This window comes from Dipodomys spectabilis, unplaced genomic scaffold, assembly GCF_019054845.1.
Source record: "Dipodomys spectabilis isolate Male_0828 unplaced genomic scaffold, ASM1905484v1 ptg000107l, whole genome shotgun sequence".
Classification (NCBI taxonomy): domain Eukaryota; kingdom Metazoa; phylum Chordata; class Mammalia; order Rodentia; family Heteromyidae; genus Dipodomys; species Dipodomys spectabilis.
The window spans coordinates 4,071,310-4,099,115 of NW_024870784.1; the positions used below are offsets into that span (position 1 = coordinate 4,071,310).

General features: G+C 49.4%; 1 protein-coding gene across 2 annotated transcripts in view; it reads right to left on the reverse strand.

The window, feature by feature from the left end:
- The window catches only part of Hlcs (holocarboxylase synthetase), a 156,755-nt gene extending 128,949 nt beyond the window's left edge, over window positions 1-27,806 (reverse strand). Inside the window, exons 1-4 of one of the 2 annotated variants that reach the window (XM_042687373.1) lie at window positions 27,723-27,806; window positions 9,979-10,113; window positions 5,035-5,197; window positions 1,722-2,635 (exon numbers count right to left, since the gene is read on the reverse strand). In XM_042687373.1, coding sequence (XP_042543307.1) covers window positions 1,722-2,635; window positions 5,035-5,086 — 966 coding nt within the window. In that variant the 5' untranslated portion in view covers window positions 5,087-5,197; window positions 9,979-10,113; window positions 27,723-27,806. Of the gene's footprint in view, window positions 1-1,721; window positions 2,636-5,034; window positions 5,198-9,978; window positions 10,114-12,634; window positions 12,827-27,722 lie in introns of those variants that run through there. The other variant, XM_042687372.1, reaches the window with a different exon arrangement.

Here is a 27,806-nt window from a genome sequence, read left to right on the forward strand (position 1 = left end):
CCTGAGATCGGAGGAACATAGTTCACGGCCAGCACAGGCAGAAAAGTTTTCAAGACACACTCTCAATGAAGAGCAGAATGCAAGCCTGTTCTATTATCCCAGCTACATGGAAGCCTAACACAGACAGATTGCAAGGGCAAAGTCAAGGCTGGTGGCATGACTCAGTGGCAAAAATACCTGCTTAGTATTTGTGAGGACCCAGTATCACCAAAATAACAATAATAGGCATGACTCGGACTTGCTAGGCACCAGCCTAGCAAGAGCAAGGCCCTAAATTAACCCCTTCCCCCACAAGATGAAAAATAAGTATACCATATACCTAATCAATTTTAGCATACTCTTATTTGGGGTTTTTCTCAGCACTTGGATTTTAAACAAGTCTGAAGACAAGAATAAAGGATGGCCGGGCGCTGGTGGCTCACACCTGTAATCCTAGCTAGTCGGGGAGGCTGAGATCTGAGGATCGTGGTTCAAAGCCAGCCCGGGCAGGAGAGACGGTGAGACTCCTATCTCCAATAAACCACCAGAAAACCGGAAGTGGCGCTGTAGCTCAAGTAGTAGAGCGCTCGCCTTGAGCTGAAGAGCTGAAGGACAGCGCCCAGGCCCAGAGTTCAAGCCCCACGACTGACAAAAAAAAAAAAAAAAAGAATAAAGGATGTATGACACTAACAGGCTTCGTTATTTTAACATGATGAGCACTGAGTTTGGAATCACTAGGCTAGGGAGGTAGCTTAGTGGTAGAGTGCCTGCCTTGCATGCATGAGGCCCTGGGTTCAATTCCTCAGCACCACATAAGCAGAAAAAGCCGGAAGTGGCACTGTGGCTCAAGTGGTAGTGCGCTAGCCTTGAGCTGAAGAGCTGAGGGACAGCGCCCAGACCCGGAGTTCAGGCCCCACAACCACCAACAAAAACAGCAAAAAAGAATCACTAACCCTAGGTCTTTCAACTTTCTACATTAAATAAGGGCTCTATTTTCTTGTCTAGAGTGTACTCTGAGACAAGAAAGTAGCTAATAAATTTCATAAACATAGCCAGGTGCCAGTGGCTCATGCCTGCAATCCTAGCTACTCAGGAGACTAAGATCGGAGGATTACAGTTCAAAGCAAGCCCAGGCAAGAAAGTCCATGAGACAAGTGGCTCAAGTGATAGAGCGCTTGCCTTGAGCTGAAGAGCTCAGGGACAGGCCCAGGCCCAGAGTTCAAGCCCCATGACCAACAACAACAACAAAAATTATGAACATTTTTGCCAGTAAAGATCAAAACAATGGGCTGGGAAAGTGGCTCAGTGGTAGAGTGCTTGCCTTGCATGCATGAGGCCCTGGGTTTGATTCCTCAGCACCACATAAGCAAAAAGAAAAAAGCCAGAAGTGGCTCAGTGGCTCAAGTGGTAGAGCGCTAGCCTTGAGCTGAAGAGCTGAGGGACAGCGCCCAGGCCCAGAGTTCAGGCCCCATGACCAGACCCAAAAAAAAAAAAAAGATCAAAACAAGAAAGAGTTTCCTGACTAATCCTTGAGTCAGGTTACCCTAACACCTCCTGCCTCATCTCCATCTCAAGTGTTCTGGTGAATCAGGGTATCCAAAGAATCCCTAAGCTTTCCACTCACCACAAGCCAAGAATAAAGTAACGGTGGCACAAGATGTCTGAGCACGTTTAGAGAGTGTGTCCTGCCCCAGTCCACCCAGGAGCAAGGCTCATGCCACCCTCTGTACCATCTTTCACACCTGGCAAAGAACAGCCTCTCCTCCACAGCTTCCAAAAGGCACTTGCAGGATGGTTCTATGCTTGTCCTCAGTGTCCAGGTGACCGTGGAGCCCAGCAGGGCTGAGTTGCTCTCTGGGGCCTGCCTTGTAGAAGCGGCCACTGCTCAGGACGCTGAGCCTCACCTCACTCCGGTCAGCCTTGCAGAAAACCAAGTCCTGGACTGTCTTCCGCAGCGTGCCCTCCCCTGTCACCTGAAAGCCACCAAAGGTGAATGAAGATGACAGAGCCAGCACCTTCCCTCCCTGAGAAAGATAGGCCATGAATTTCTGGTACAGGTCTTTGGGAATGGGCTCCAAGGCAGCAATGACCAACAATATACAGTTGTCGGCCCATGGGTCCCTGAGCCCACTGTCCTCGGGCAGGTGGTAGATGGTGTAGCTGTCCACGTCCACACAGTCAGCTAGAACAGAACGGACCTGCTCCAGCCGGCCCAATACGTCTTGAGTGCCAGGACCCACATAGACTAGGATGTTGGGTGCCTTCCCCACCATGTTAACTCTGCTTTCTTCTCTTTTGGGGCAGAGCTCATCAGTGACAGCCTCCAAACCGCTGCTGTGGTCATAGGGAAGATCTGGAATGTTCTCTGCAGAGGCAAACTTTACTGACTCGATGGTGCTGTTCTCCAGTTCCAAACACTCGTGGCAACTGAATAGGTGGAGGTGGGAATGCTCCCCCGGCTCTCCCTCCCCATCTGTACGCTGCTTGCAAGAGTCTTGGCCAGGAGCCCTGGGCTCATCTCTGTCGGCATGCTCCACAGTATCCTGCACAGGCTTGGGCTCTGGGGAAGGCCTGGCGGCCAGCTTGAGGCTTTGCACTTGCCCTCTTGCAGCCTGGTCCTTGAGTTCCTTCAGAGTGGAGTCCCGCAAGTGTACCGCTAGAGCACAAAGAGGAGAGGTCATAAGCCAGTGCTGTTTGCTACAGTGCCCAGATCACGAGCCTCCAGCTGCCGCCCACATTCCATGGCTAACAGTCCAGGGCAGCCCGCTGCCTGGCTCCCACCAGCAGTGCCCCTCAACTCGAGGCATCCCTGGAAAACATGTAATTGCGCCCACCACTGAGAGGGCACTCCTGAAGGACCCAAACGGCATGCTCAGTTTCTACTGCCTTTGACACTCAGGAGCTCAGGTCCACCAGACTGGGGAGATGGGTGGGCCAGGAAGGTCATTCTGCCTACTTCACCCAGAGCACTGATTTCTGAAGTGTTATTCTTCTGTATGATAATGACACCAAAAAGAAAGGAAGGCATAGAAGCAGGCATCCAAGCATGCCCAGGGGAGTCACTCTCAGGGTACAGCAAAGGGTCCACAGGGAAAAGAGTCCATCCAGTATCTTTTCTCTGAATTCAAATATAAATTTACAAGCACTAATTCAAATACAGTTACTGAGTCAGGCACTAGTGGCTTACATGTATAATCCTAGCCACTCAAGAGGGCTGAGATCCAGAGGAATACAGTTTGAAGTCAGCCTATGCAGAAAAACCTACTGCACTCCATCTCCAGAACAGCCAACAAAAAGCAGGACTGAGGGGCTGGGAAGGTGGCTCAGTGGTAGAGCACTTGCCTTGCATGCATGAGGCCCTGGGTTCGATTCCTCAGCACCATATAAGAAAAAAGAAAAAAGCCGGAAGTGGCGCTGTGGCTCAAGTGGTAGAGCACTAGCCTTGAGCTGAAGAACTGAGGGACAGCGCCCAGGCCCAGAGTTCAGGCCCCACGACCGGACCAAAAAAAAAAAAAAAAAGCAGGACTGAAGATGTGTCTCATGTGGTAGAGTACTGTTTAGGAAGTCTGAGGCTCTAGGTTCAAACTAAGTCCAAACCCAGTACTACCCAAAAAAGAAAAAATTATTGAGCACTTGCTACATGCATGTCTGATATGGTATGAGGCACATGCACACAGTAAATCAAGAAATCATATGATTAACACCAATTTCCAAAGTTGTTGATACCTGCATAAGGCACAAATAATTTTTTTTTTATTGTGCTGGTCCTAGGGCTTGAACTCAGGGCCTAAGCACTGTCCCTGAGCTTTTATACTCAAGGCTAGTACACTACCACTTTGAGCCACAGCACCATTTCCAGCTTTTTGGTAGTTAATTGGAAGTAAGAGTCTCACAGACTTTCTTGCCTGGGCTGGCTTTGAAACTCAATCCTCAGATCTCAGCCTCCTGAGTAGCAGGCCAAATGGAAACTCTTATACACAGAGATAGCTTACATGTAAGCCTAAGGTTGGACATGTTTCCTGAACAAAGATTTGTCTCTAATAAATTTGTGATATGCGTATTTTAAGGAACAAGGTGTTAGATTCAAAAGTTCCTGGTAATACCAGCTGTGTTTCCCATCAGATCACAAGTACAGTGTAGAATGGGTATCTTATATTACATTGCATGGCGCCATCTCCCGACAATACAATTGTGCAAAATTCTGGTTTGAGTTGGTGCCAGTGGCTCACGCTTGCAATCCTGGCTACGTGGAGGGAAAGACTAAGAAGACTGTACTCTGAGGCCAGCCTGGGCAAATGTTCACAATATTCCATCTCAACAAATAACTGAGAATGGTAGCAAGCACCTGTCTTTCCAGCTATGTAAGAGGCTGGAAGAAGGATTGCAGGCCAGCCAAGGCCAAAAAGAGAAAGTTCACAAGACCCCATCTGCACAATAAAAGCTAAGAGTACTGATGTGAAGTACTAGAGGACCATGGTCCATACCTGCCCTGACAAAAATACACATCCTATCTCAAAAACAGCCAGAGCATGCCAGATACCTGCAGCTCATACCTGTAATCTAGGTACTCAGGAGGCTAAGACTGAGGATTGGGATTCAAAGCCAATCCTAGTAAGAGAGTCCGTGAAAACGTTATCTCCAATTAACCAGCAAAACCCCAAAAGGGGAGATGTGACTCAACTGGTAGACCATCAACTTTGAACAAAAAAGTTAATGGACAATGCCAAGGCCCTGAGAAGTTCAAGCACCAATACCAGCTAGCACACGCACATAAAGAAACAGCCAGAGTAGGAAGGGCTGGAGGTGTAAGTCAAGCAGTAGATACTTGCGTAGCAAGTGAGAAGCTTTAAGTTCAACCTCAATACTACCAAAAGAAAAAAAATCTATTAACTTTATCTCCATGTGCTCCCCAAAATCTCAACATGAGTTTTATACTAATATGGTTAAATCAAACTAGCTTGGCTTACTTAACCTAAGTAATGCCTTAAACTAGACCAGCAGAGTGTACCACAGCGCTCAGCTAATAACCTGAGATGTCCGCTAGGAGCTACTTACAGACAATCTTTTGGGGTATCAGTCCATTATCCATCTGGAGTCTATCTTCCATGAACGCCACTCCCAGCTTGCTAAAATTGTCCACGCTTGCTTCAGCAATGAACTGGTAGGGATCCCCAGGTCGGCAAGCTAATGGCAAACAGTAGTCAGACCACTTGACAATCTGAGAAAAGAGGAGGTGAGGGGGAAGGAAAAGAAGGGCTGAGACTTTGTCTCTAGAATAAGCAGACACTATTTTTTTTTTTCAGATTCTTCACATTAATTGCAGTCAGATGCAAACTAACTGCTGGGTACTGATGACATCTTATTAATATCCAAGTTGTTTGGGCTCAAACACTTTCATTCTAGCTGATAAGTGCACCCTCCTATACATCATCTTTATAATAACAATTAAAAGGAAGGGGAAACATTAAATTAGAACCCTGTCATTTCAAAGGAGCTGAAGTTTCCGTTGCTTTAAGGAACTAAAAGGACAAGGACCCCTCTGAAACTGCTGTCCTTGGTCACAGGGTGGAGAGGACAAGTCCACCATACTCAATGACTTCAAATGTACCTTGTCACCATCTCTGCTCAGGTGCCATCCAAGAACCATAGGCCCAATCTGTGATGGTGTACACTGAGGAATCAGGCTGTCACAGTGAGACTTTCCTGGGATGCTGCTGGCAGTTCACATCCCTACCACAAGGGGGTGGAGACCCAGCACAGCCCAGAATCCAGTACTGGGGAGAGCGAAGCTCAAAATCTCTCTGAGGATTCCGAAGGATGAAGCGGGCAGCTGGAGAGAAGAGCCTGGCTCTAGTATTCTAGTGCTCCAGTGCTCCAGGAATCTGAGCCTAATTCAAAGTCCGCTCATCACCACTACCTGACTGGCAAGCCTCGGCCCCTCAGTGTCCCCGCTGGCCAAACTGGAAGCACGTCAGTACTAAGATCATCATCTCACTTGTGAGATGATGTGATGAGAGTGAAGGTCAAGGTAAGGCCCCCCCACACACACAAAAGCCTGGAGCAGAAGATAAATTAAAAGCTGGAAGAACTTTTCAGATGAGGATGAGTGGGAAAGTCACAACAGGACAGTGCAACTTCTGCAGAAAGCTAAAAGGAAATGCTGCTATCAGCTAATGCCGACTACGGCCCACAGAACAAGTGAGGCTCAGCTACGTTAAGTCTCCAATGGGCAAACACTGAGTTAGCACCCCACTGTGGCATGCACTGACTTCCTGTAAAAGAAACCAACAATTAAATTCTCATACGGCTCTGGAAGGGCAGAGATGCAAGGCAAAAAGACAAAGGAAGAGGAAGGCCAGGAAAAGGCCAAAGAACAATACACATATACTCACATCCCTGATCAAGTTTCTCGCCCAGGCCAACTGCTTCCTCAGCTAAGTGCACTTCCTTTCTCTAGGTCCCAGGTTTCTGGGCCACAGATAGTGTAAACTCCCTCAAGCAAGGCCAGGGCCCTTGGATCAAAGCCAAGCCGCTCCATGGCTGACGCTACTTCACTTCCCCATCCCCCCACCCTGCACCAATGCCTTCCAGAGGATAAAAGCAAACAGGACACACAAAAGAGGGAGAAGAAAGGCGAAGTCAAGCAACAGCTTACTCCTGAAGATCAAAGCGAAGGAAGCCCTGGTTGGCCCTAAACATGGGGTCTCCTCTTAGAAGAGGCAGGCAGAAATCTGCCCAAGAACTGAACTCTGGACTTGATGTCACACTGTGATGGCATGCAATGAATATCTGCGCCATTCAGCTTAAAACTCAAGTCAATGGAGAACCAGTGACTCATACTTACTATCCTAGACACTCAGGACACTGAGATCTCAGGACCACAGTTTGAAGCCCAGCCTAGATAGGAGAGTCCAGTTAAGCACCAAAAAATGGAAGGGGAGCTGAGGCTCAAGTGGGACAGTGTCGGCCTTGAGCAAAAATGTTAAAGGACAGCACCCAGGCTCTGAGTTCGAGTCCCATTATCAGCATGCACAAATACATACCCTCAAAGTCCAAGAAGCAGCCCAGAAGTGAGAGACCAGGTTGGACAAGTATGTGTGGGCCTTGCACACAGCTGGTGGCATGGAGAAGTTCTATAAAATGTGCCTGTGACAGTTTAGTGAGTCAGAAACTTATAAGACACGCTAAAGACAGAATGAATGGAACATGTGTGTGGAACACAAATAAAAAGGAGAGAAGGGAAGAGGGGATTATCTATAAGCAGCAAGTCATGGAGCAGCGGCGTAAATCTTAAATATTAGTAAGACCAAGTCCCACCACCCCCAGCCAGGCAGTCTCACCTTCCTTAAGCCTGTGGCCCATCCCCGCCCAGTGCACATCCCGCCTAGGAACACAGGCCTGACGCAGCGCAGCTTCCCAGCAGGTCAGCACAAAGCTACTCTGATAGACAGATGGCACGTGTGGCGGCTCTGGGCAGCTTCCCTTCGCTGAGCCCTTTTCACCTCAGCTGGGTTCTTGTAACTACACAGCAGAGGGACAGAGAGGGTGTGTGACCATACCATGGCCTAAATTCAAGTATGGAATCTTCAGTCTGCAGGCTTCAGATCCAAAGGGTTAGCTGGACACAGATGGCTACTCTGGTTCCTCGCTGCATGTTTTGAATTGATTTAATAAACTGCAATAGGAACATCTTAACTTGAACTCTCTATTCTGTGACTGCCAGGACAGCATTCATGTCTGAGTTCAAGGCAACTACCATTTCACTGAGGTAATCCCCACATAGCACCTCAGGGCAGCCTTTCCCCCTGGGCTTCTCTGGGGCCACTCATTGCCCCAGGGCAGTGTAGACCCATCCCTACTGAACTTCATGCAGTGGATCAGATCAGTGCCCTCTGGCTTTCCCACCTGCTACTTCCTCTTCCACTCCTAATTCCTGGAAGTCCTTCCCAATCTAGAAAGGTCCCACCACTCCCTGAGCGAGACTGTTACCTTTCTGTACCTCTTCCATAGCCAGTCCTAGTTGCTATGTACGAAGTACCAGGCACTCAATAAACCTTAAGTGAAATGGATGAATGATGAGTGAGCGAATGCCCCATAGGGTACAGAGAACCTAAGTAACTTCAAGGTATCCAGAGGCTGTGTAACTCCTGTGGGTCTTCAATTCTTTCTAAATGGGGTGCCAATCTAAGCACAGAAGACATTGAGAATTGAGCTCAATCTGCCCTTACCTGCTGGTATTTGCTGATGCACCTAGCCAAATAACAGTGTTCAGGAACTATCTACTCATGAATAAGTGACAACTTGAATGTGAGAAGGAAATTTAAACTGAATTCAGGAGATTCATCTTTGTTGGAAATCTATAGAATGACCATTAGAAACATCTAAAATTGTGAAATAAATATTTACAACAGTTGCACAGTCTTAAAAATGTGAAAGTATATATGGGCTGGGAATGTGGCTTAGAGGTAGAGTGCTTGCCTAGCATGCATGAAGCCCTGGGTTCAATTCCTCAGTACCATATAAACAGAAAAAGCCAGAAGTGGTACTGCGGCTCAAGTGGTAGAGTGCTAGCCTTCAGCAAAAAAAAAAAAAAAAAAAAAAAAAGAAGCTCAGGGACAGTGCCCAGGCCCTGAGTTCAAGCCCCAGGACTGGAAAAAATAAAAATAAAATGTGAAAGTATGTGAGATCCTATTTGATTCAAAGGATTTTCTTACATATTTCTTTTTTTTGGGGGGGGGGGGGGGGAGGGATGGGGTCTGGTAGTGGGGCCTGAACTCTGGCTTAGGCACTGTCCCTCAGCACTTCAGCTCAAGGCTAGCGCTCTACCACTTGAGCCACAGCGCCACTTCTGGCTTTTTTCTTTTTGCTTATGTGTGCTGAGGAATCGAACCCAGGGCCTCATGCATGCAAGGCAAGCGTTCTACCACTGAGCCACCTTCCCAGCCCCACATAATATATTTCTACTTAGTATCAGAGGATCCGAAAATTTCCATTAACTATAGAATTAGGAAAAAGATCAACAGATTCTTTAGATCGCTTAAAATGAACCACTGTGCTAAGTATCAACCTGCGTATAGGCTTGAAAAAAAAAAAGTCAATGAACTAGAAGATGAGCCTCTTTTCAGGTTATGAAGTCCAATTTATAAGCCAAAGCTCCACATAGCAACCTGGGATGTCTCTCCAGCCTGTTTGCAAGACTAGCAAACTCTGTAATCCTAAATAAAATGACTTAAGTGAAAAGTGCAGTCTGCCTGGAAGGTGTGTACCTTACCACTGCATAAAATTAAGAATTAAGAGACTCATGTACAGACCATTATTAAGGGAGATGCAAACAGCGGCAAACAGAGGTCACTGGCTCCATACTTATTCTCCCTAGGTCCCCTGGAATAACAGAACTTCAGTGTGTACAGAGCATATGCTGTCTCCTAGGGCCTGCAGGCCTCATCCTTCCCTGACGCTGAAGTGACCTGGAGATCCCAGGACTAAGTTCAGGACAACTGCCTGGAGCTAAAGCAGCATGGGAAATTTCTGGATCTCAATTTGAGAGCAAGCTGGCTGTCCTCCAAATTGTTCTCTTCCCCAATGCTGAGGGCTGCAATGTGGATGGGGTTGGGGATGGTGGAGAGATGGGAGCTAGGAGGAGCCAGCTTCTACTAATGTCATTAGGAACCACCTCCCTGGGCTTACTTGAGCCTCTAGTTCTGGACCTCTTTGTTACAGCAGCATGGTCTTTACCCTGCATTAAAGACAGTAACTTTGTACTTAAAAGATGCTGTGTGGCCTTTAGCCCCATAATGATGTACAATTAAGCAATGATTTAGGAAATTAAAAAGCATAATAATTATGCACTGGGGATATAGCTCAGTGCTGAGGTATTTGCTTAGCTAGTTCAAGCCCCAGTACCAGCAAAAAAAAATTAATTAAAAAAAAACAAAACTTAGCTAGAACTAAGACACATATTTTCCTTCTAACATACAAATCAAAACCTAAGGTACTCACTGTTTCTGAAGACAATGGCCTCTGGAAATTGTCACCCTGAGCCCAAATGCTCTCTGTCACAAATGCTATGTGTTCTGTTTCAAGTCTAAAGGGAGAGACGAGAAACAGGGCCCATTTGTTCAAGTCGTCGATGGACTGCATGGAGGAAAAGAAACAGGATTCAATGTCACTTCAAACCACAAGTGCCAATGATCTCGGCCAGAGTGTCCTGGCCAGCCAGATCCACACAAAGATCTGAACCGTTCTGCAGACCACATCAATTCAGTGCTTCCAGCCACACAGCCCCCCTCTATGTCTTGTGAGACAGCATTCACGGCTTTGCTATTTGTTTCTATGCAACTAATTCTGACCACTATTCCTTCCAGCCTAGCATGAAAGAACTTTCCCAATCGCATTTGAAAGCACATTTAGTAACTAGTGGTAGCTTGTGCTTATAATCCTAACTACTCAGGAGGCTGAGATCTGAAGTTCACAGTTCAAAGCAAGCCCGGGCAGAAAAGTCTTGAGACTCTTTTATCTCCAGTTAAGCACATGGCTGGGCACCAGTAGCTCACACCTGTAATCCTAGCTACTCAGGAGGCTGAGATCTGAGGATCGAAGTTCAAAGCCAGCCCGAGGAGGAAAGTCCATGAGACTCTTATCTCCAATAAACCACTAGAAAAACAGAAGTGGAGCTGTGGCTCAAGTGATAGAGAGCTAGCCTTGAGCTGAAGAGCTGAGGGACAGCGCCCAAGCCCAGAGTTAAAGCCGAAGACCAAGAAAACAAAAGGGGGGGCTGGGAAGGTGGCTCAGTGGTAGAGCGCTTGCTTGCCTTGCATGCATGAGTCCCTGGGTTCGATTCCTCAGCACCACATAAGCAAAAAGAAAAAAGCCGGAAGTGGCACTGTGGCTCAAGTGGTAGAGCTCTAGCCTTGAGCTGAAGAGCTGAGGGACAGCGCCCAGGCCCAGAGTTCAAGCCCCACAACCGGACCCAAAAAAAAAGAAAGAAAGAAATGGTGCTGGTGACCCACACCTGTAATCTACTCCAGAGGCTGCGATCCGAAGATTAAGGTTGAAGCCAGCTGAGGCAGGAAAGCCCATAAGATTATTATCTCTAATTACTTATCAAAAAAAGCCCAAAGTAGGGTAGTGGCTCACACGGTAGAGTGCTGACATTGAGCATAACTCAGGGTCAGTGCCTTGAGGGAAAAAAAAAGGGACAATAGTGCCCAGGGCCCAAGTTCAAGCCCCAGAACCAACACACACACAAAAAAAAGACTTTAACTTCCTTTTTGTATGTGTGTTCTGGAGTTTGAACTCAGAGCCTCATGCTGTCTCTTGGCTTTTCTGTTTACTGCTGGTGCTTCATGGCTCACCTCCAGTCCCAGCGTTTTATTGGTTATAGATAAGAGTCTCGGTTTTGTCTGCCCAGGCTAGCTTCCCGTCTCAATCCTCAGATCTCAGACTCTAGAGTAGCAGGATTGGATTATAGATGTGAGCCACCTGCATCAGAAGAATTGAGACATTTTTACCTCCAAAGTTTTATAAGCTCACGGCTTCTTTTCTGACCTAAACCTCGAGGTTTTTTTGGGTTTGGTGTGTGTGAGCAGTACTGGAGCTTGAACTCTGGTCCTGGCGATCTTGATTGGCTTTTCTGCTCAAGGCTGGCCCTCTACAGCTTGAGTCCCTACAGGTTATTTTCTAAATGAATCAATCGCATTTAGAAACCACTGCAATACAAACCCCCACCCTTGGACTGGCTGTGGGGCTGCGCTGGGCAGGAGGACCCAGAGGATCCGGAGTTTTGAGTCCAACCCGGACTACAGTAAGACCCTACCCAAAAACAAAAGAGCACCCGGAAAGCTGCCCTCGGCCACTCAGATCTCAGTTATCTGTGTCAACCGTGTTCCCAAGGGACCCAAGCGGCGGAGCAGGCCCGGGGGACCGGCGGGGCGGGCCGCACTGCACTGGTCAGCACCGGGCGGCGCTTCCTTGGCAGGGACGGTCGCTGCGGTCTTCCCGTGCGGGCCGCGGTCAACCCAGCCCGGCCGAGGCGAACGGAGCCGCCCCGGAGCCTCCCCAGCCCGGCCGAGGCGAACGCTCCGCCCCGGGACCTCCCCAGCCCGGCCGAGCGAACGCTCCGCCCCGGGACCGCCCCCAGCCCGGCCGAGGCGAACGCTCCGCCCCGGGACCGCCCCCAGCCCGGCCGAGGAGAACGCTCCGCCCCGGGACCTCCCCAGCCCGGCCGAGCGAACGCTCCGCCCCGGGACCGCCCCAGCCCGGCCGAGGCGAACGCTCCCCCCCGGGCCTCCCCCAGCCCGCGAGGCCTCGCCCGGCCCAGAGCGCGCCCACTTCCCACAGGGCGGAGGACCGGCCAGACTCCGGCGCGGCGCCCCGTCCAGCAGAGCTTAGGGGCGGAGTCGGAGGCCGGGCCTCCCCGGAACCCCGGCGCCGCCCCGACACTGGGCGGAGCGCCGAGGATGCGAGGCCCGCGGGGCGCCCGCAGAGGGGGCGCCGGCCCGGAGATGGAGAGGAGCGGGGAAGTTCTTTCCAAGTTCAGGCCCCCGGCCCAGGCCCGGCCCCCCGGCGGCCGAGCGGTTCCGGGGGGAGCTGAGCCCCGGGGCGCGCCCCGCGCCCTCGTCCGGTCCCCGCCCCCGGCCCGGCCCGCGCCGCACACCTGGCTCTCCCCGACGCAGAAGACGCGGCCGCCGCGGCGCAGGCACACGCGCGCGCCCCCGGGCTGCGCGGCCGCGGCGCAGAAAGTGAAGGAGCAGCGCGCGCGCAGTCGCCGCACCGTGCCGGGCACGAGGGCCGCGGGCGCGCGCCCCCAGCGCGCCCACAGGTACAGGTAGCACAGCGTGATGAGCATGGCCGGCGCCCGGGCCCCGGGCGCTCCACCTCGCGGCCTCCGGACCCGCCCCGCCCAGACCGGAAGAGACAAGCCGCGGGGAAGGCGCGCGCGCGCGCGCGCGGTACGGGAACGCGCTCCGAGTGGACGGGGCTGGGAACCGTGTGATGGAGGGAAAGGAGAGTCTAAGTGGGGTGAAGGGGATCCTGGAGAAGGGACGTCAGCTGGTGGGGTCGTGCACCTGTGTGAAGTGGAGGACGTGGGGCCCGCCAGGGATGGGGTTCTGGAGGGAAGCCGGGTCTGGGAGGATGGTGAGGAGCTGGGGGACCAGAAAGTCGCTGCGGAGAGGAAGAGGCTGCAAGAGGCCAAGGCTGCACCAGCACACAGACCTGAGGAGGTGGTGGAGGCAAGGGAACTGCAGATGCCTAATGAGTAGGGGCGATGGAGGGAGAAAGGAGGGACCCGGATAGGGGTGGGGCACGGAGGCTGCCAGGTATAATTTAGCCAACACACCCAGCCTCCCTCCCCTGGGAGCCGAAGGCTCTGGACACACATTTAAAGCATTAGTAGCAAACATCTGCTAAGGAACCATACCAGGAGCTAACAGGCCTCTGTCCAGTCCAGTTGGGACGAGAGAAGAGGCTGTTTTATTAGATCATACTAAGCAGGCATTCAAAAGGATAAGGTAAAATGGGTGCCGTGACTCATGCCTGGAATACTAGCTACTCTGGAGGCAGAGCCTGGGAGGATCAAGGTTCACGGACTTCCCTGACAAAAAGTTAGCAAGACCCCATCTCCTCAATAAAAGGGGCATCACTTGCAAGTGGCCCCAGTTACTGAGGAGGTTGCTGAAAATACAAAAATCACAGTCTGAGGCCAGCACCCAAGCATAAAACAAAAAATCCTGCCTGAAAAATAACTGAAGCAAAAAAAGGGTTCGAGCCAAGTGGTGTATAGCCTGCCTAGCCTACTCAAGCTGTGAGTGCAAACTCCAGATAGATAGATAGGTAGGTAGATAGATAGATAGATAGATAGAGATAGATAGATGCTTGCATGCATGCATGCTATGGAACTTCCATTACATAAATTCAAACAACGCTGGTTTTGTGTTTTTTGTTGTTGTTTTTTTTTGGGGTCCGGTCGTGGGGCCTGAACTCGGCCTGGGCACTGCCCCTCATCTCTTCAGCTTAAGGCTAGCGCTCTACCACTTTGAGCCACAGCGCCACTTCTGGATTTTTTCTTTTTGCTTATGTGGTGCTGAGGAATCGAACCCAGGGCCTCATGCATGCAAGGCAAGCGCTCTACCACTGAGCTACCTTCCCAGCCCTGGTTTTGTTTTTTTTGTTTTGTTTTTTGTGGGGTTTTTTGGGTCCAGTCGTGGGGCCTGAACTCTGGCCTGGGCACTGTCCCTCAGCTCTTCAGCTCAAGGCTAGTACTCTACCACTTGAGCCACAGCACCATTTCCAGCTTTTTTTTTTTTTCCTGCTTATGTGGTGCTGAGGAATCGAACCCAGGGCCTCATGCATGCAAGGCAAGCGCTCTACCACTGAGCCATCTTCCCAGTCCTGGTTTGTTGCTTTAATATCACTAGTCCCCAAAGACTGCACGGCATGTTCTTCCCACATGTGGGTCACCAGTCTGACTGTGATCTGAGACCAGTGGATAGAAGGAACACCAATTATGATTCATGGTGTTCTTGTCCCAAGGTAGTATAATTATTCCTGACACAAATAGATTTTTCCCATGGGAAAATGTATAAAGTACTGAGCCCTCAACACCTTCAAACACAGGAAATAGTTTGTGCTACTTGTCAGTTCAGTAAAGCAGCCGGGTGTATCCTGCCCAAGTCTTTGCTGATCCAAGGGTAGATTTGTAAAGTACCCTATCCTGGCCATTTGTCCATCTGATTTAAACTAGCAGCACAGAGCCACCTGCTCATGGCTCACACCTGTAATCCTAGCTACTTGTGGGGCTGAAATTATTATGATTTCTGTTCCAGGCCAGCCTGAGCAGGGAAAGTTTCATGAAGCTCTTTTTCAACAAAAAACTGAGCAAGATGATGTGTGCCTGTTAACAAAATGTGTGTCTCATACCAAGAAGCATAACATAGTGGACTGAAACCAGGCACCAGGGAGGAAGAGACCCCATCTCAAAATAAGGAGCAGAGCTGAGCACCAATGACTCATGCCTGTAATCCTAGCTATTCAAGAGAATGAGATCTGAGGATTGCATGGAAGCCAGCCCAAGAAGGAAAGTCCATGAAACTCTTATCTCCCGTAAACCACCAAAAAGCTAGAAGTGGAGCTGTGGCTTAAGTGGTAGAGCACTAGCCTTGAAGAAAAAAAAACACCTCAGGGACTGCACCTAGACCCTGAGTGCAAGCCCAGGGGTAGCACAACAACAAAGATGGTGGAATCCCAGCCCGGTAGCTCACATCTGTAATAATAGCTACCTAGAAAGGCAGGTAGAAGGAGGATGGTGATTCAAGGCCAACCTGAGAACTTTCCACCAAAGCTGGGACAGTAGTATCCACATTTTTCAATCCATAGGAGCCAGAGTTTGGGAGGATTCTGGTTCAAGGCTACCCTGGGCAAAAAAAATTCATGGGACTCCATGATACATGCCTGTCATCCCAGCTGAGGGGGAGGCATGAAATAGGAGGATTGCAGTCCAGTGTGCAGGCTTGTGTCTGGGCAAGAAGCAAAACCCCATCTCAAAACATCCAGTGCCAAAAGAGGAGGCATGGGTGCCTGCCTCACAAATGGTAAGCCCTGAGTTTGAAACCGGAATACTACAGAGAGACAAAGACAGATGGCAAAACCTCCTAAGAGGTGTATTCTAGAGAAAGGAGGTTAGGGCCCTAGAGGTACTGTGTGGTTTGTCAAGAGAGTGCATTGTTATAAAACCAGGTCAACACTGTGCTTGCACCCTTCTGGCAGGTTCGCCATCTGGCACAACCAGAGGCCCCACCAGAGGCTGAACAGTTGGGGCCATTTAAGCTCAGACTTTCAGCCTCCAAAACTGTGACCTAAGTAAACTTTCCTTTATATTGTTACCCAACCTCTAATATTTTATTATAGTAAATGAAAATAGACCAGTATACTCTGCAAAGCGACTATAACCGACTGCTACTTGAAGAATAAGCAACTGAATTTCAGAACATTTGAGTGATTTGCCTTAAGAACCTACATCTGGGTGGGGAAGCTGAGATTTTAATTTGTCTGTCCCCAAAAACCTTCACTGGATAAATGTAACTGAGAGCACAGAAGACTCTAGATGCACAGTAACAAATTGAAATGACATAGATTCAAAATAAACAAACAAAAAACCCGGAGCAACCTGAAGTAAAACCAGAGTTAAGACATCATTTTAAATAGCTCAATGGTTGTGGAACATAATAACCCTAGAAAGAAAAGTGACGGGTATAAAGAACTCACTGAAGATTTCTGCAAATATTTTGTAGCCCAGGCTGGTCTCGAACTTGTGATCCTCCAGCCTTATCCTCCTCATTGATTACCGGCATCCGCCACCATGGCCAGCAATCTGCAAATATTTTGTAAGTCTAAAATTATTTCATGGGGCTGGGAAGGTGGCTCAGTGGTAGAGTGCTTGCCTTGCATGCATGAGGCCCTGGGTTCGATTCCTCAGCACCACATACGCAAAAAGAAAAAAGCTGGAAGTAGCGCTGTGGCTCAAGTGGTAGAGGGCTAGCCTTGAGCTGAAGAGCTGAGGGACAGCGCTCAGACCCAGAGTTCAGGCCCCATGACCGGACCCAAAAAAATAAATAAAATAAAATTATTTCAGAACAAGGAATTCTAGAAAAGCAGAGTATGACCTTCTGCTTAATTTTATTATCACTCTTTTTTTTTACTCTTCAATGTTCCCAAACGGCCATATGCTCTTTGTTTAGATGTGTGGGTCTGTTGAGACCGTCTTCATAGGTAGCCCAGGCTGGCCTCAAACTAATGATCTTCCTGTCTCTACCTCCCAAGTACTAGAATTACAAGTGCACACTACCAGCCATGTAGTCTTAAAGAAGTTATTTCATTTCTCTTGGCTTCAGTTTCTTAACTATTACAAAGACAAAAGGAGAGCACAAGCGAACAGTTGCTCAAGTGGTACAGCACCTGCCTTGAGCACAAAAGCTTAAGGACAGCGCCCAGGCCCTGAGTTCAAGCCCCGGGTCCAGCAAAAACAAAAGGACAGAAACACAAACCAAATCATCTCCAACTGCCTCAAGCTTCATAATTCTGGAATTCTAATACATTTACAATAAAACTGAATATACAAAAAATGCATTTGTAGTGACCTCTTCTTCACCTTCTACCCCTGGCGTTTAGCACTATGCCTACTCACAGCAGGCACTCAAGAAAAACTTTCAGATCCAAATTGGGCTCAGACCTCCATTTCTTTCTCCAGAGGTAGAACCTCTCCATCTCTTTTTACCCATTGGCCAGTAGAGAGCGAAGTGCTCACAAAATTCTCTGCATTACAAGCAAACACATTCCCTTTTTAAACTTTTTAAGTTTTTTTTTTTTTTATGCTGGGACTGGAACTCAGGCCCCAGGCACGCTCCCTTTTTAGCTAAAGGCTGACACTACCACTTGAGCCACAGCTCCACTTCCAGCTTTTTGATGGTTAACTGGAGAGAAGAGTCCCACAAACTTTCCTGCCCAGGCTGGCTTTGAACCACTATCCTCAGATCTCAGCCTCCTGAGTAGCCAGGATGACAGGCGGGAGCCACATTTTTAAACCTTTGGGAGAGGACAGGTTTAAGAGGTCAAGTGAATGAACGTGGAAATTGTCTAAAATCTTTGCAAGGAAAATAAGAAAAAAGCAGAGTACCCAAGACTAGGCCTATGTGAGCTGCAGTGCATGTAGGGAAGGGGAAAGGTCAGGGCTGGGCATCCTGGGGTTCATATGCTGGCAAGACTCTCCCCCAACATCCATGGGACCACAGGCATGTGCCTCTCTCTCCACAGCTCTAATGGAGAATACTGACTGTGTCTACCTGGTGTGGGTGTGAGGCTATGACCACTGTGCTGGAGAAGCAGCCCACAGGAAGGGAACAGAGGGCAGGTTTGTAGTTCCGGTTCACCCTGTCAGGAGCTATGACACCAGTCCTCCTCTGAACAGAGCTGGAAGCCTGGCCTGCTGAGAGTCTTCATAAAGCAGGTGGAGTCTCCTTCCCAGTAAACGGCCTAACCTTTCTCAGGCTGGAAAAGCAGATCTGCCTAAATCCTGACCGTGGCCAGCCCGCCGGCCTGCCCATCCGGCGGGGCATCCCCACCACCTGGCCGCCTTCAGGGTATGGAGATGTAGACTGGGTTCGGTCCTCACTGCACGTTCACAGCATTTAGAAAATGGAGGGCAGGAAGGATGGCTGGGTGGGGTGCTGACACTTGGGGGAATGGGCAAAAGGAGTGAAGGACCAAAGCTGAGAAAGGGACCCCCAGACAGACACTGGGGGTCACCAAAAGATACAGCCAGGGGTAACTTGAAAATCGGACTCACCCTGCTCTGTGGCTGAGAACTCTGAACCTAGCAGTGAGTCAGGTACGGGACTTTCTCTTCTTCCTCAGCCAGCCTGAACACTTGCTCTCGGTAACGGAGACTTGCATACTTAGAGGAAGCCTAAAGCTTGGGAGAGATGGGGAGAATGGAAGTGACATTAATCAAGATGTATTGTACTCAGACTGACACGGTGGATGCAGAGTGCTTTGAACAACGACTTAAAGATTAAAAAAGAAGAAGAAAATGAACTGGGTAACCTGTGACAGGGATGGGAGGGGAAAACCGAGGGGCAGTGAAGGAAGAGTGGCATTGCCCGCAGAAGAGAAGGTCCTCATTAGCTGACTGGGAGACGGCCACCCCTCCCCACGGCACCTCACACCAGCAGAGAAATTACATGTTTAAAAGATTAATAAAGAAAGCCTAAGTGTATACTGCAGAGAGCGCGCGCTGGAGATCAGACCTACACCTTCTAGAAACGACTGGGGTCTGTCACAGAGCTATGTCCCCAGCACCTCCAATCTCGTCTTAAAGCGCAGACCTGGCGGCGGGAAGGTGCAGGGGGCGAGCACCGCAAGGCCACGAGTGGAGCCTTCGGAGCGCGGCCCGCCCGCGGGTACGCTCCCTCGGGTCCCCGCTCCCGGGCCCAGACTGGCCGGGGCGCCGGAACACACATCAGCCACCACCAGGGCAGGGGTGCGGCCGTCAGCGCTCCACGAGAAGCCCAGCTAGGGGAGCAGCGAGCCCCGGTCCGCAACCAACTCCCCAGAGGCCCGCGGCCGGCGGCCGGCGTCCCCGAGAGCGCCACGCCCGCCCGGGGCGCCCCAGTCCGGGGACGGGGCGCCCCGCACGGGTGCCCGCCGGTCCCGCCCCGCTCGGTGCAGCCCGGGCGGGCGTGGGGCAGGACGGACCTCAGATCTCCTGGCCCCAGGTCCACCCGCCCCGGCCGCTCCACACCGGACCGCCGCCCGCAGAGGGAAGGAAGAACGTGCGCACCCGCTGAGCGCCTCCTCCCTCCTAACCGAGAGCCACCCGGCCTGGGTCCACCGACCGACCGTCCGCACTTCCTCCTCACCAAGCGAGCGGAGCCCCAAGCCTTCGCTCCGGAGCGGAGCTCCACTCCGCCCGCGCTGCCCGGCCTCAGGTCAGCTAGAGTATAAAGGGGCCGGGCCAGGGCACGCCTGTCAGCCTAGCCACTCAGGAGGCCACGATCTGAGGATCGAGGTTCAAAGCCAGCCCGGGCAGGAAAGTCCGTGAGACTCTTATCTCTAATAAACCAGTAGAAAACCGGAAATGGTGCTGTGGCTCAAGCGGTAGAGCGCTCGCCTTGAGCTGAAGAGCTGAGGGACAGAGCCCAGGCCCAGAGTTCAAGTCCCATGGATAGAGAGAGAGAGAGGAGAGAGAGGTGTTGGAGGTGATTTTTTTCTTTCTTCTGATGTGCTAGAAAAACTTACTTTCTCAATTATTTTTACTAGGTGTACACATTCTAGGAATTAACACAGGTATTTCTTCTTAGTATTTTGCTTATTGATATTTTTTTCCTATATAATGGGTATAAATCCTCAAGCTGTTGTCTGTGTAGTATATTTTTATCCCAGTTCATCATTTGTTTTTATGTTTGTGTGTACTGATTCAATGCACCATTTAAAGATTCTAATCAAGTCAACCTTCAAGTCTGGTAATGGGCTTTGAACTCAGCACTGTCTACTTGCTAGACAGGCACTTGCTATATATAACATAGGCTATCCTATCAAACCATTTTGCTCCGGTTCTTTCTCTCTCTTTCTCTCTTCCCCTCTCTCCCTCCTACCCCCCTCTCTCTTGTATCTGACACTTACCACTCATTAGCAGGACCCCCACCATCTGAGTCATGTCTCTACCCCCATGCTCTGGTTATTTTTAAGTTCTTATTCTTTGTGGTCCAGGTCTGGACCACTATCCTCCTATTTACACTTCCTCATAGCTGGGATTGTACAGGTTGACATGGGGTCTGGGACTTTTTGGCCCACACTGGCCTCTCTGCCTTCCTTGTAGCTAGGATTATAGGCATGAAATACAGATGCCTAGTTTCAAGTAATTTGTTGCTTATTTTATTGTTTTCATATTTTTTCCTTACTACTGTATGCTTAAGGAAGTCCTCTCCAACTAATTTGCTCACCCTTATAAGTTTTCATTAATGACATTTCAAATTAGATGATCATCTTGAAAATCTGTTCTAATTCTGAAATTTTAAGGTTTCCTGATTTTATCAGAAAACAAAGTTCCAGATAACAGTATCCCTTTGTTATTTGCAAATGAGACATACACAAACAATAGATACTTTGGAGAAACAAGGTTACCTACAGGTTGTTTTGTGTGTTTTGTTGTTGTTTTGTTTATGTCAGTCATGGGGCTTGAACTCTGGGCCTGGGGCTTTGTCCCTCAGCACTTCAGCTCAAGGCTAGCGCTCTACCACTTGAGCCACAGCACCACTTCTGGCTTTTTCTGCTTATGTGGTGCTGAGGAATTGAACCCAGGGCCTCATGCAGGGGAGGCAAGCACTATACCACTGAGCCACCTTCCCAGACCTACTTTTTTATTTTTTTAATGTAACATATTCAGGCTGGAGGTGTGGTAGAGCACTACCTGAGTAAGCCCAGCAAACCCAGGTTCAAACCCTGAGTTCAAAATCAGGTACTGGCAACAATAGCAATAAAAAACAAATTTATTTCTCAGCACATTCAACAGAATTTCATAACCCTGATGGTAAGATACAATAACCTAGTAATAAATTGTGTAACTTCTTTCTTTTCCTCTTTCCCCCAATTTAAAGAATGAGCCGGGCGCCAGTGGCTCACACCTGTAATCCTAGCTACTCAGGAGGCTGAGATCTGAGGATCACGGTTCAAAGCCAGCCCCCGCAGGAAAGTCCGTGAAACTCTTATCTCCAATAAACCACCAGAAAACCGGAAGTGGCTCTGTACCTCAAGTGGTAGAGCACTCACCTTGAGCTGAAGTGCTCAGGGACAGAGTTCAAGCCCCACAACCGACAAAAAAAAAAAAAGAATGAGACTAATGTCACTACCTCTCTCCTCAATTACTTATCCCTCGATGATCTCATCTTACTTTTACAGCTACCATTCCCTTGCTTTAAAACATACATCTTGGAGCATTTTCATTGCAGGTGGTACATGCCTACAATCTCAGCTTTTTAGGAGGCAGATATGCAGGAGATCAAGGTTTGAGGCCAGTCTGGGCAAACAGTTAGCAAAATACTACCTCAACAATTAGCTGAAGCCTGATGCCAGTGGCTCACGCCTGTAATCTTAGCTACTCAGGAAGCTGAGATCTGAAGATCACTGTTCAAAGCCAGCCTGGGCAGGAAAGTCCATGAGACTTGTATCTCCAATAAGCCACTAAAAAACTGGAAGTGGCGCTGTGGCACAAGCGGTGGAGTGCTGGCCTTAAGCTGAAGAGCTGAGGGACAGTGCCCAAGCCCAGAGTTCAAGCCCCACAACCGACAAAAAAAAAAAACAAAAACAGCTGATCTGGGAGCCAGTAGGAGTGGTTCATGCTTGTAATCCAAGCAATTCCAGAGGCTGAGATCTGAGGATCATGGTTCAAAGTCAGCTAAGTAGCAAAGTCCTGGACATTCTTATTCCCAAATAACCACCAAAAATCCAGAAGTGGAGCAGTGACTCGAGTACTATAGTACCAGCTTTGAGCAAAAAAGCTAAAGGGAAACATGCAGGCCCTGAATTCAGTCCCTAGTGCAAACATAGACGAAAAAAAGAAAAGGAAGGAAGGAAGAAGAAAGGAAGGAAGTTAATGCAAAACTTCTGCCAAGCATTTACACCAATTTATACTCCTATTCCTGCTGATTTTTGTTTTCAACACAGTAAGTTAGGTCAAATATCTTTCAGATTTTAGATTTATACTGATTTGCACAATTGCTTTGGAGAATCATGAGGTCTCTGCACACAAAATGACACTGGGGTTCTTACTCAGCATAATCTCCCGGAGACCAAGAGCCAGCTAATTACAAAAGCTCTATTGTTCAAAGTCTAAATATAGGCAGGGTGGCCCCATGGGTCTGCAGACAATGGCAGCTGAAAATTCTGAAGTAAACTCTGGGGGCAGGGGGTTCTCAGCAACATGAGAAACCTTTGCACAAACCAGCCAGCTGCTCTTGGAACCTACTGCTATGCATAGACCTCACCACCAAGTCTCACACATTTCCATTTCCATCAGTGCCCTTCTTAAAGATTATAAAAACATTTACATCTTTTTTTTTCCCCAGGGCTGAGGACCGAACCCAGAACCTTGCACGTGCCGGGCCCCTAACATTTACATCTTTTGGTTTCCTGAATGATAATTCTGGGCATCTGCCCTAGAAATAGTACAAATGAAAGAAATTACATTTGTAAGGACAATTAAATGAGCTGGGTGCCTAAAATCCAAGCTACTCAGGAGGCTGAGATCTGAGGACTGTGGTTCTAAGCCATCCTAGCAGACAAATCCAAGACACTCTTATCTCCAATTAACCAGCAAAAATCTGGAAGTAGAGCTGTCCCCCAAGTGGTATGAGCCCCTGCCTTGAATAGAAAAGCCAAGTGAGAACACAAGGCCCTGAGTTCAAGCCCCAGTAATGGTGTATGCACACGCGCGCACACACACACACACACACACACACAGAGATAACTAAGCAACCACACTGAGTGGTATGTTTATTCAATGCTCAAGGTATGGGAGGCTCATGTAAGGCTTGAAATATAGCCCTTTGCTCTTCAGCAGGTCAGGGAATATTTCCTAAGAACAGATCTCTTAACCACTTGGCACTGATTGAAACCAGAAAATTGACCTTGATCCAGAGCAAATGAAACAGATGTCAGAGACTTACATGGGCAGGAGTTAGGCAAGTACCATCAGAGCACTGCTTAAAGCACTAATGTCTCCAGCGGTTAACAGCTAAAATCCTAGACTGAAATCTGAGGATTCCGATTCAAAGCCAGCCCGGGCTGGATAGTCCATGAGACTCTTATCTCCAATGAATCACCAAAAAGCTGGAAGGGGGGCTGTGGTGCAAGTGGTACAGCACTAGCTTGAGTGAAAAAGCCAAGGTACGGTGGCCAGGCCCTGAGTTCTCTCCCCAGAACCAGCACACCCACACCAAAATTAATTACAAACCTACCCTCATCTAGCCAACTACTCTGAATCCAAAACATGATTCTAGGTCCCAAACATAAGGGCCTAGCAAACTGTCTGCACTTGACTTTTTGCCCCAACAAGTCTTGATACAGTACAACCATTTCCACCCAGGGCAGATCACTTCCCCCAGAAGAGCAGGAGTGGTACAAACACAGCCCTTCATTTCATAAAGGGCTGTCAGGATTGGTGCAAATGCTCTGGCCACACCCCTCTCTGGCTATATAAGCTGGCTGCACAGAGCACTTTGTTAGTTCTAAGAGTTGCAACATTCAGTCCAAATAAAGACCTCTCTCGCTGATCTTTCTTGTCCATTTTTTATATTCATCACTAGGAGAGTGGTTGAGCTGGTAATAAGAAGAGAAGAAGCAAGGATGAAGACAAAGGCAGCACAGAGCTGGCACACATGGAAACCATCACCTTCTGGTGAGGGTCCATGAGCAGTGGTCCTGGGGTGAGTGGAGCCCTTCCCAGAGGGAAACTGGCATCAGTTTCTTTTAGTAGAGTGATGCTTTTTAAATAAAGTGATACTTTAAGACTGTAATATCTTATTCACCAGTAATCTCTTTTTCACCCAGTGGTTTAAACATCCATTTTTTTTTGCTTCAGGCACTTTTCCAGTTTATTGTTCCTTTGTCAACATTTACCTACTGGAAAGAGGTGGCTCTTCTCCCCTCAATTTATTTATATGGAATTTGTTTGCTCTTATTCATTCATTACTGTTCATTCATTTTGATGTGCAGATTGCTCCTTCTGACCTGTTTCCATCTCTGGGCATCTCCTTGCTCTTTAACACAAGCTGTTCAGGGTTGATCTTTCATGCATTATGGAATTTAGAAACCAAGACACAGACCTGAGGGATGCTTATTGTTCTTGGTACAGCCCTGCTCCTGAAGTTTCCAACACAAAGAAGTTGAAGCCAGGTGTGGGTGGCTCATACCTGTAATCCTAGCTACTCAGGAGGCTGAGATCTGAGGATCACAGTTCAAAGCCAGCCCAGGCAGGAAAGTCCATGACACTCTTATCTCCAATAAACCACTAGAAAACCAGAAGTGGCGCTGTGGCTCAAGTGGTAGAGCGTTCCCATTGAGCTGAAGAGCTGAGGGATAGCGCCCAAGCCCAGAGGTCAAACCCCACAACCGAACAAAAATAAAAATAAAAATGTTGAAAATAGTATCGTAAGGGCTGGGAAGGTGGCTCAGTGGTAGAGCGCTTGCCTTGCATGCATGAGACCCTGGATTTGATTCCCCAGCACCACATAAGCAAAAAGAAAAAAGCCAGAAGTGGCGCTGTAGCTCAAGTGGTAGAGTGCTAGCCTTGAGCTGAAGAGCTGAGGGACAGAGCGCCCAGGCCCAGAGTTCAGGCCCCACGACCGGACCCAAAAAAAAAAAAAAAAAAGAAAGAAAATAGTATAGTAAAACAAATCCTAATAGAAATCTATAGAAGCCTGCCTTGCCTTCCTTCACTCCACGTAGTTCCTTTTCCTAATGAGATTTTTGGCTCCTAAAGTCATTAAATTTACTTATATGTACATCCAGGGTGACATGTAAATACTTTCAGGATTGCTATAACAACTAAGTGAAGTGCAAAACTTCTGCAGTTTATTTGCCTGCTTATACACAGGAGGTATATAATCAGAGATTTCAGAGTTACTTGGGTCCATTTCTCTGGGCTTAGTTTATTATAGAGGTTAAGTTTTATTTCTTGTATTTTAGTCAATGTTAGGGGTTCCTTCATCTCATCTTTGTTGATTTAACTTTTAAAATTTTACTTTTTGATAGATCTTGCTATGTTGCCACGCTGGGCTCAAACTCCCATTCTTAAGCCCATCCTCCTACTTCAGCCTCTTGAGTACCTGGGACTAAAAGCACACGCACGCGTGTCTAACTACTTTTTGTTGTTGTTGTTGTTTTTGGTCATGGGGCTTGAACTCTGGGCCTAAATGCTGTCCCTCAGCTTTTCTGCTCAAGGCAAGTGTTCTACCACTTGAACCACAGCATCACTTCTGGTTTTCTGAGTGGTTTATTGGAGATAATAGTCAATGGACTTTCCTGCCTGGAGTTGACTTTGAACTGCGATGCTCAGATCTCAGCCTCCTGTGTAGCTAGGATTACAAGGGTGAGCCACCTGCACCTGGCAACTTTACTTTTAAATATTAAAACATTCACGCTTCTAAAAATCAAAAAAGCACTCTTGGAGAAGTAGCTACTTTTTTTTTTTTTTTTTTTTAATTTTTATTTTTTGTCAGTCATGGGGCTTAAACTCTGGGCTTGGGTGCTGTCCCTCAGCTCTTCAGCTCAAGGCAAGCGCTCTACCAGTTGAGCCATAGCGCCACTTCTGGTTTTCTAGTGGTTTATTGGAGATAAGAGTCTCACGGACTTTCCTGCTCAGGCTTTGAACCTCAATCCTCAGCTCTCAGCCTCCTGAGTAGCTAGGATTACAGGTGTGAGCCACCAGAGCCTGGCTAGAAGTAGCTACTTTAGACTTTCCCCATTCCTAGCTCTCAAGTAACCAAATTGTTAGTTTCTAGTGTTTCCTTCCCTTCTATCCTTCCATCCTGCTTTCCTGCCTTCCTTCCTTCTTTTCCCTTCCCTTTCCTTCCTTGCCCTTCCTTCCCTTCTTCCTCCCTCCCCCTCCCTCTTTTCCTTCCTTCCCTCCCTTCTTCCCTCCTTTTCTTCCTTGCTTTATTAGTCAGGCACCTGTGACTCAGGCCTATAATCCTAGCTGCTACTTAAGATGCTAAGATCTAAGGATTGGAGTTTGACGCCATCTGTGGCAGAAAACCATGAGATTTACTTGTAATTTATCACCAAAAAGCTGGAAATAGAGCTGTAGCTCAAGTGGTAGAGTGCCCGCCTTGAGCAAAAAAGCTAAGGGAAAGCACCAGGCCCTCCCTAAGTTCAAGCCCCAGTACCAACACACACACACACACACACACACACACACACACACACACACACACACACACACACACACACACACACCTAATTGCTGCTCTTCTCTTTCCCACAAAAACAGCCTGGTAACAGAGCTATTTTGTAATTCACGTTCTTCTACACATCAGCCACTCCGCGTCGCTTCGCCCAGCTCTTTCTGCACTCTCATCCTAGCGAGCAGATGGGGTGCATTGGGTTCATGGACACGATTTCCAAAGCTCTGCCCTCGCAGGCGATGTGGTAACTCCGTGCAAACTCTGTACACAGACACGGCTCCTGGAGGGGAGATTCTCAGCCCGCGCAGTCACTGAGCCCAGGGCGGACGCCTGCGAGGTTAGACGCGGCCCGAGCCCCGCTTCGGGAGTGCAGCGAGGCGGCCGCGGCCCGCCGCCCCCCGGCCGGGTCTGTACTGCAGCCTTCTTGCCACCCGGGCGCTACAGACCTGCCAGGGGAAACGGAAGTCTCTCTCCTGGGAGGGAAGCCGTGCGTCCTCCCCTTGTTGAAGGTCCATGCAAAGCCTCCATCCACACCTGCGGGCGCGGCCTGACCTCAGGCCTGGAGCTCTCACTTGGAGGCTCTGCTCCAGACGCTACCACGCAAACCACGGCTCCCCTGGCTGCGGGTGGTTGGTGGAGAGCCTCACGGGCTTTCCCGCCCGGGCTGGCTGCGAACCGCGATCCTCCGACCGCAGCCTCCGCGCAGCTAGGGTTACAGGCGCCAGCCCCGGCCAGTGTGGCAATTGGACTCCGAGCCGCCGTTCCATTCCGTTAAGTGTTCAGGACTTTCCACATCAGCCCTTTATCTGGGACACGTGTTGTAGACATCTTGGCCCGTTTGCCTTCAGCCTTCTATAGAGGTTACTATGGCCGGAGCTTTTTTCGCGCGCCACAGCAGGTTTTAGACTTGAAAATGTGATCTAACCCCAGAGCCAAGCACCAGATTGCGGCGGTGGGCGCGCATGCGCCCGGCCAGCTGCCGGAGCCTGCGGGGGGGGGGGGGGGCGGCGTGGAGGGGGGCTGAGGGGAGGAGCGCGAGCCCCGGCGGGCCGCGGCGCGCGGAGCACGCGAGGACCCAGAGGCGGCCCCACCGGAAACCCCGCCCCCTCTCGCGTGCCGGTCTCCCCGAGGTCCTTCCAGCAGCCCCGCGGCTCCGAGTCACCCAGGTCGCGGCCTCCCACTCCGCCTCCCGCGCGGCGCCCAGACCAGAGCGGGCCCTCCGAACCCCCGAGTGGCCCCAGCCCCCAGATGGCGCCGACGCCTACCCCGGTCCGCGATGCCCTCACTTACTTCTAAGCCGTGGGTCCGGCCGCCTCCTCCGCTCAGGGTAGTGGCAGCGTGTTCTGGGCCCGGCGCCTCCTGGAGGCCGCCCGC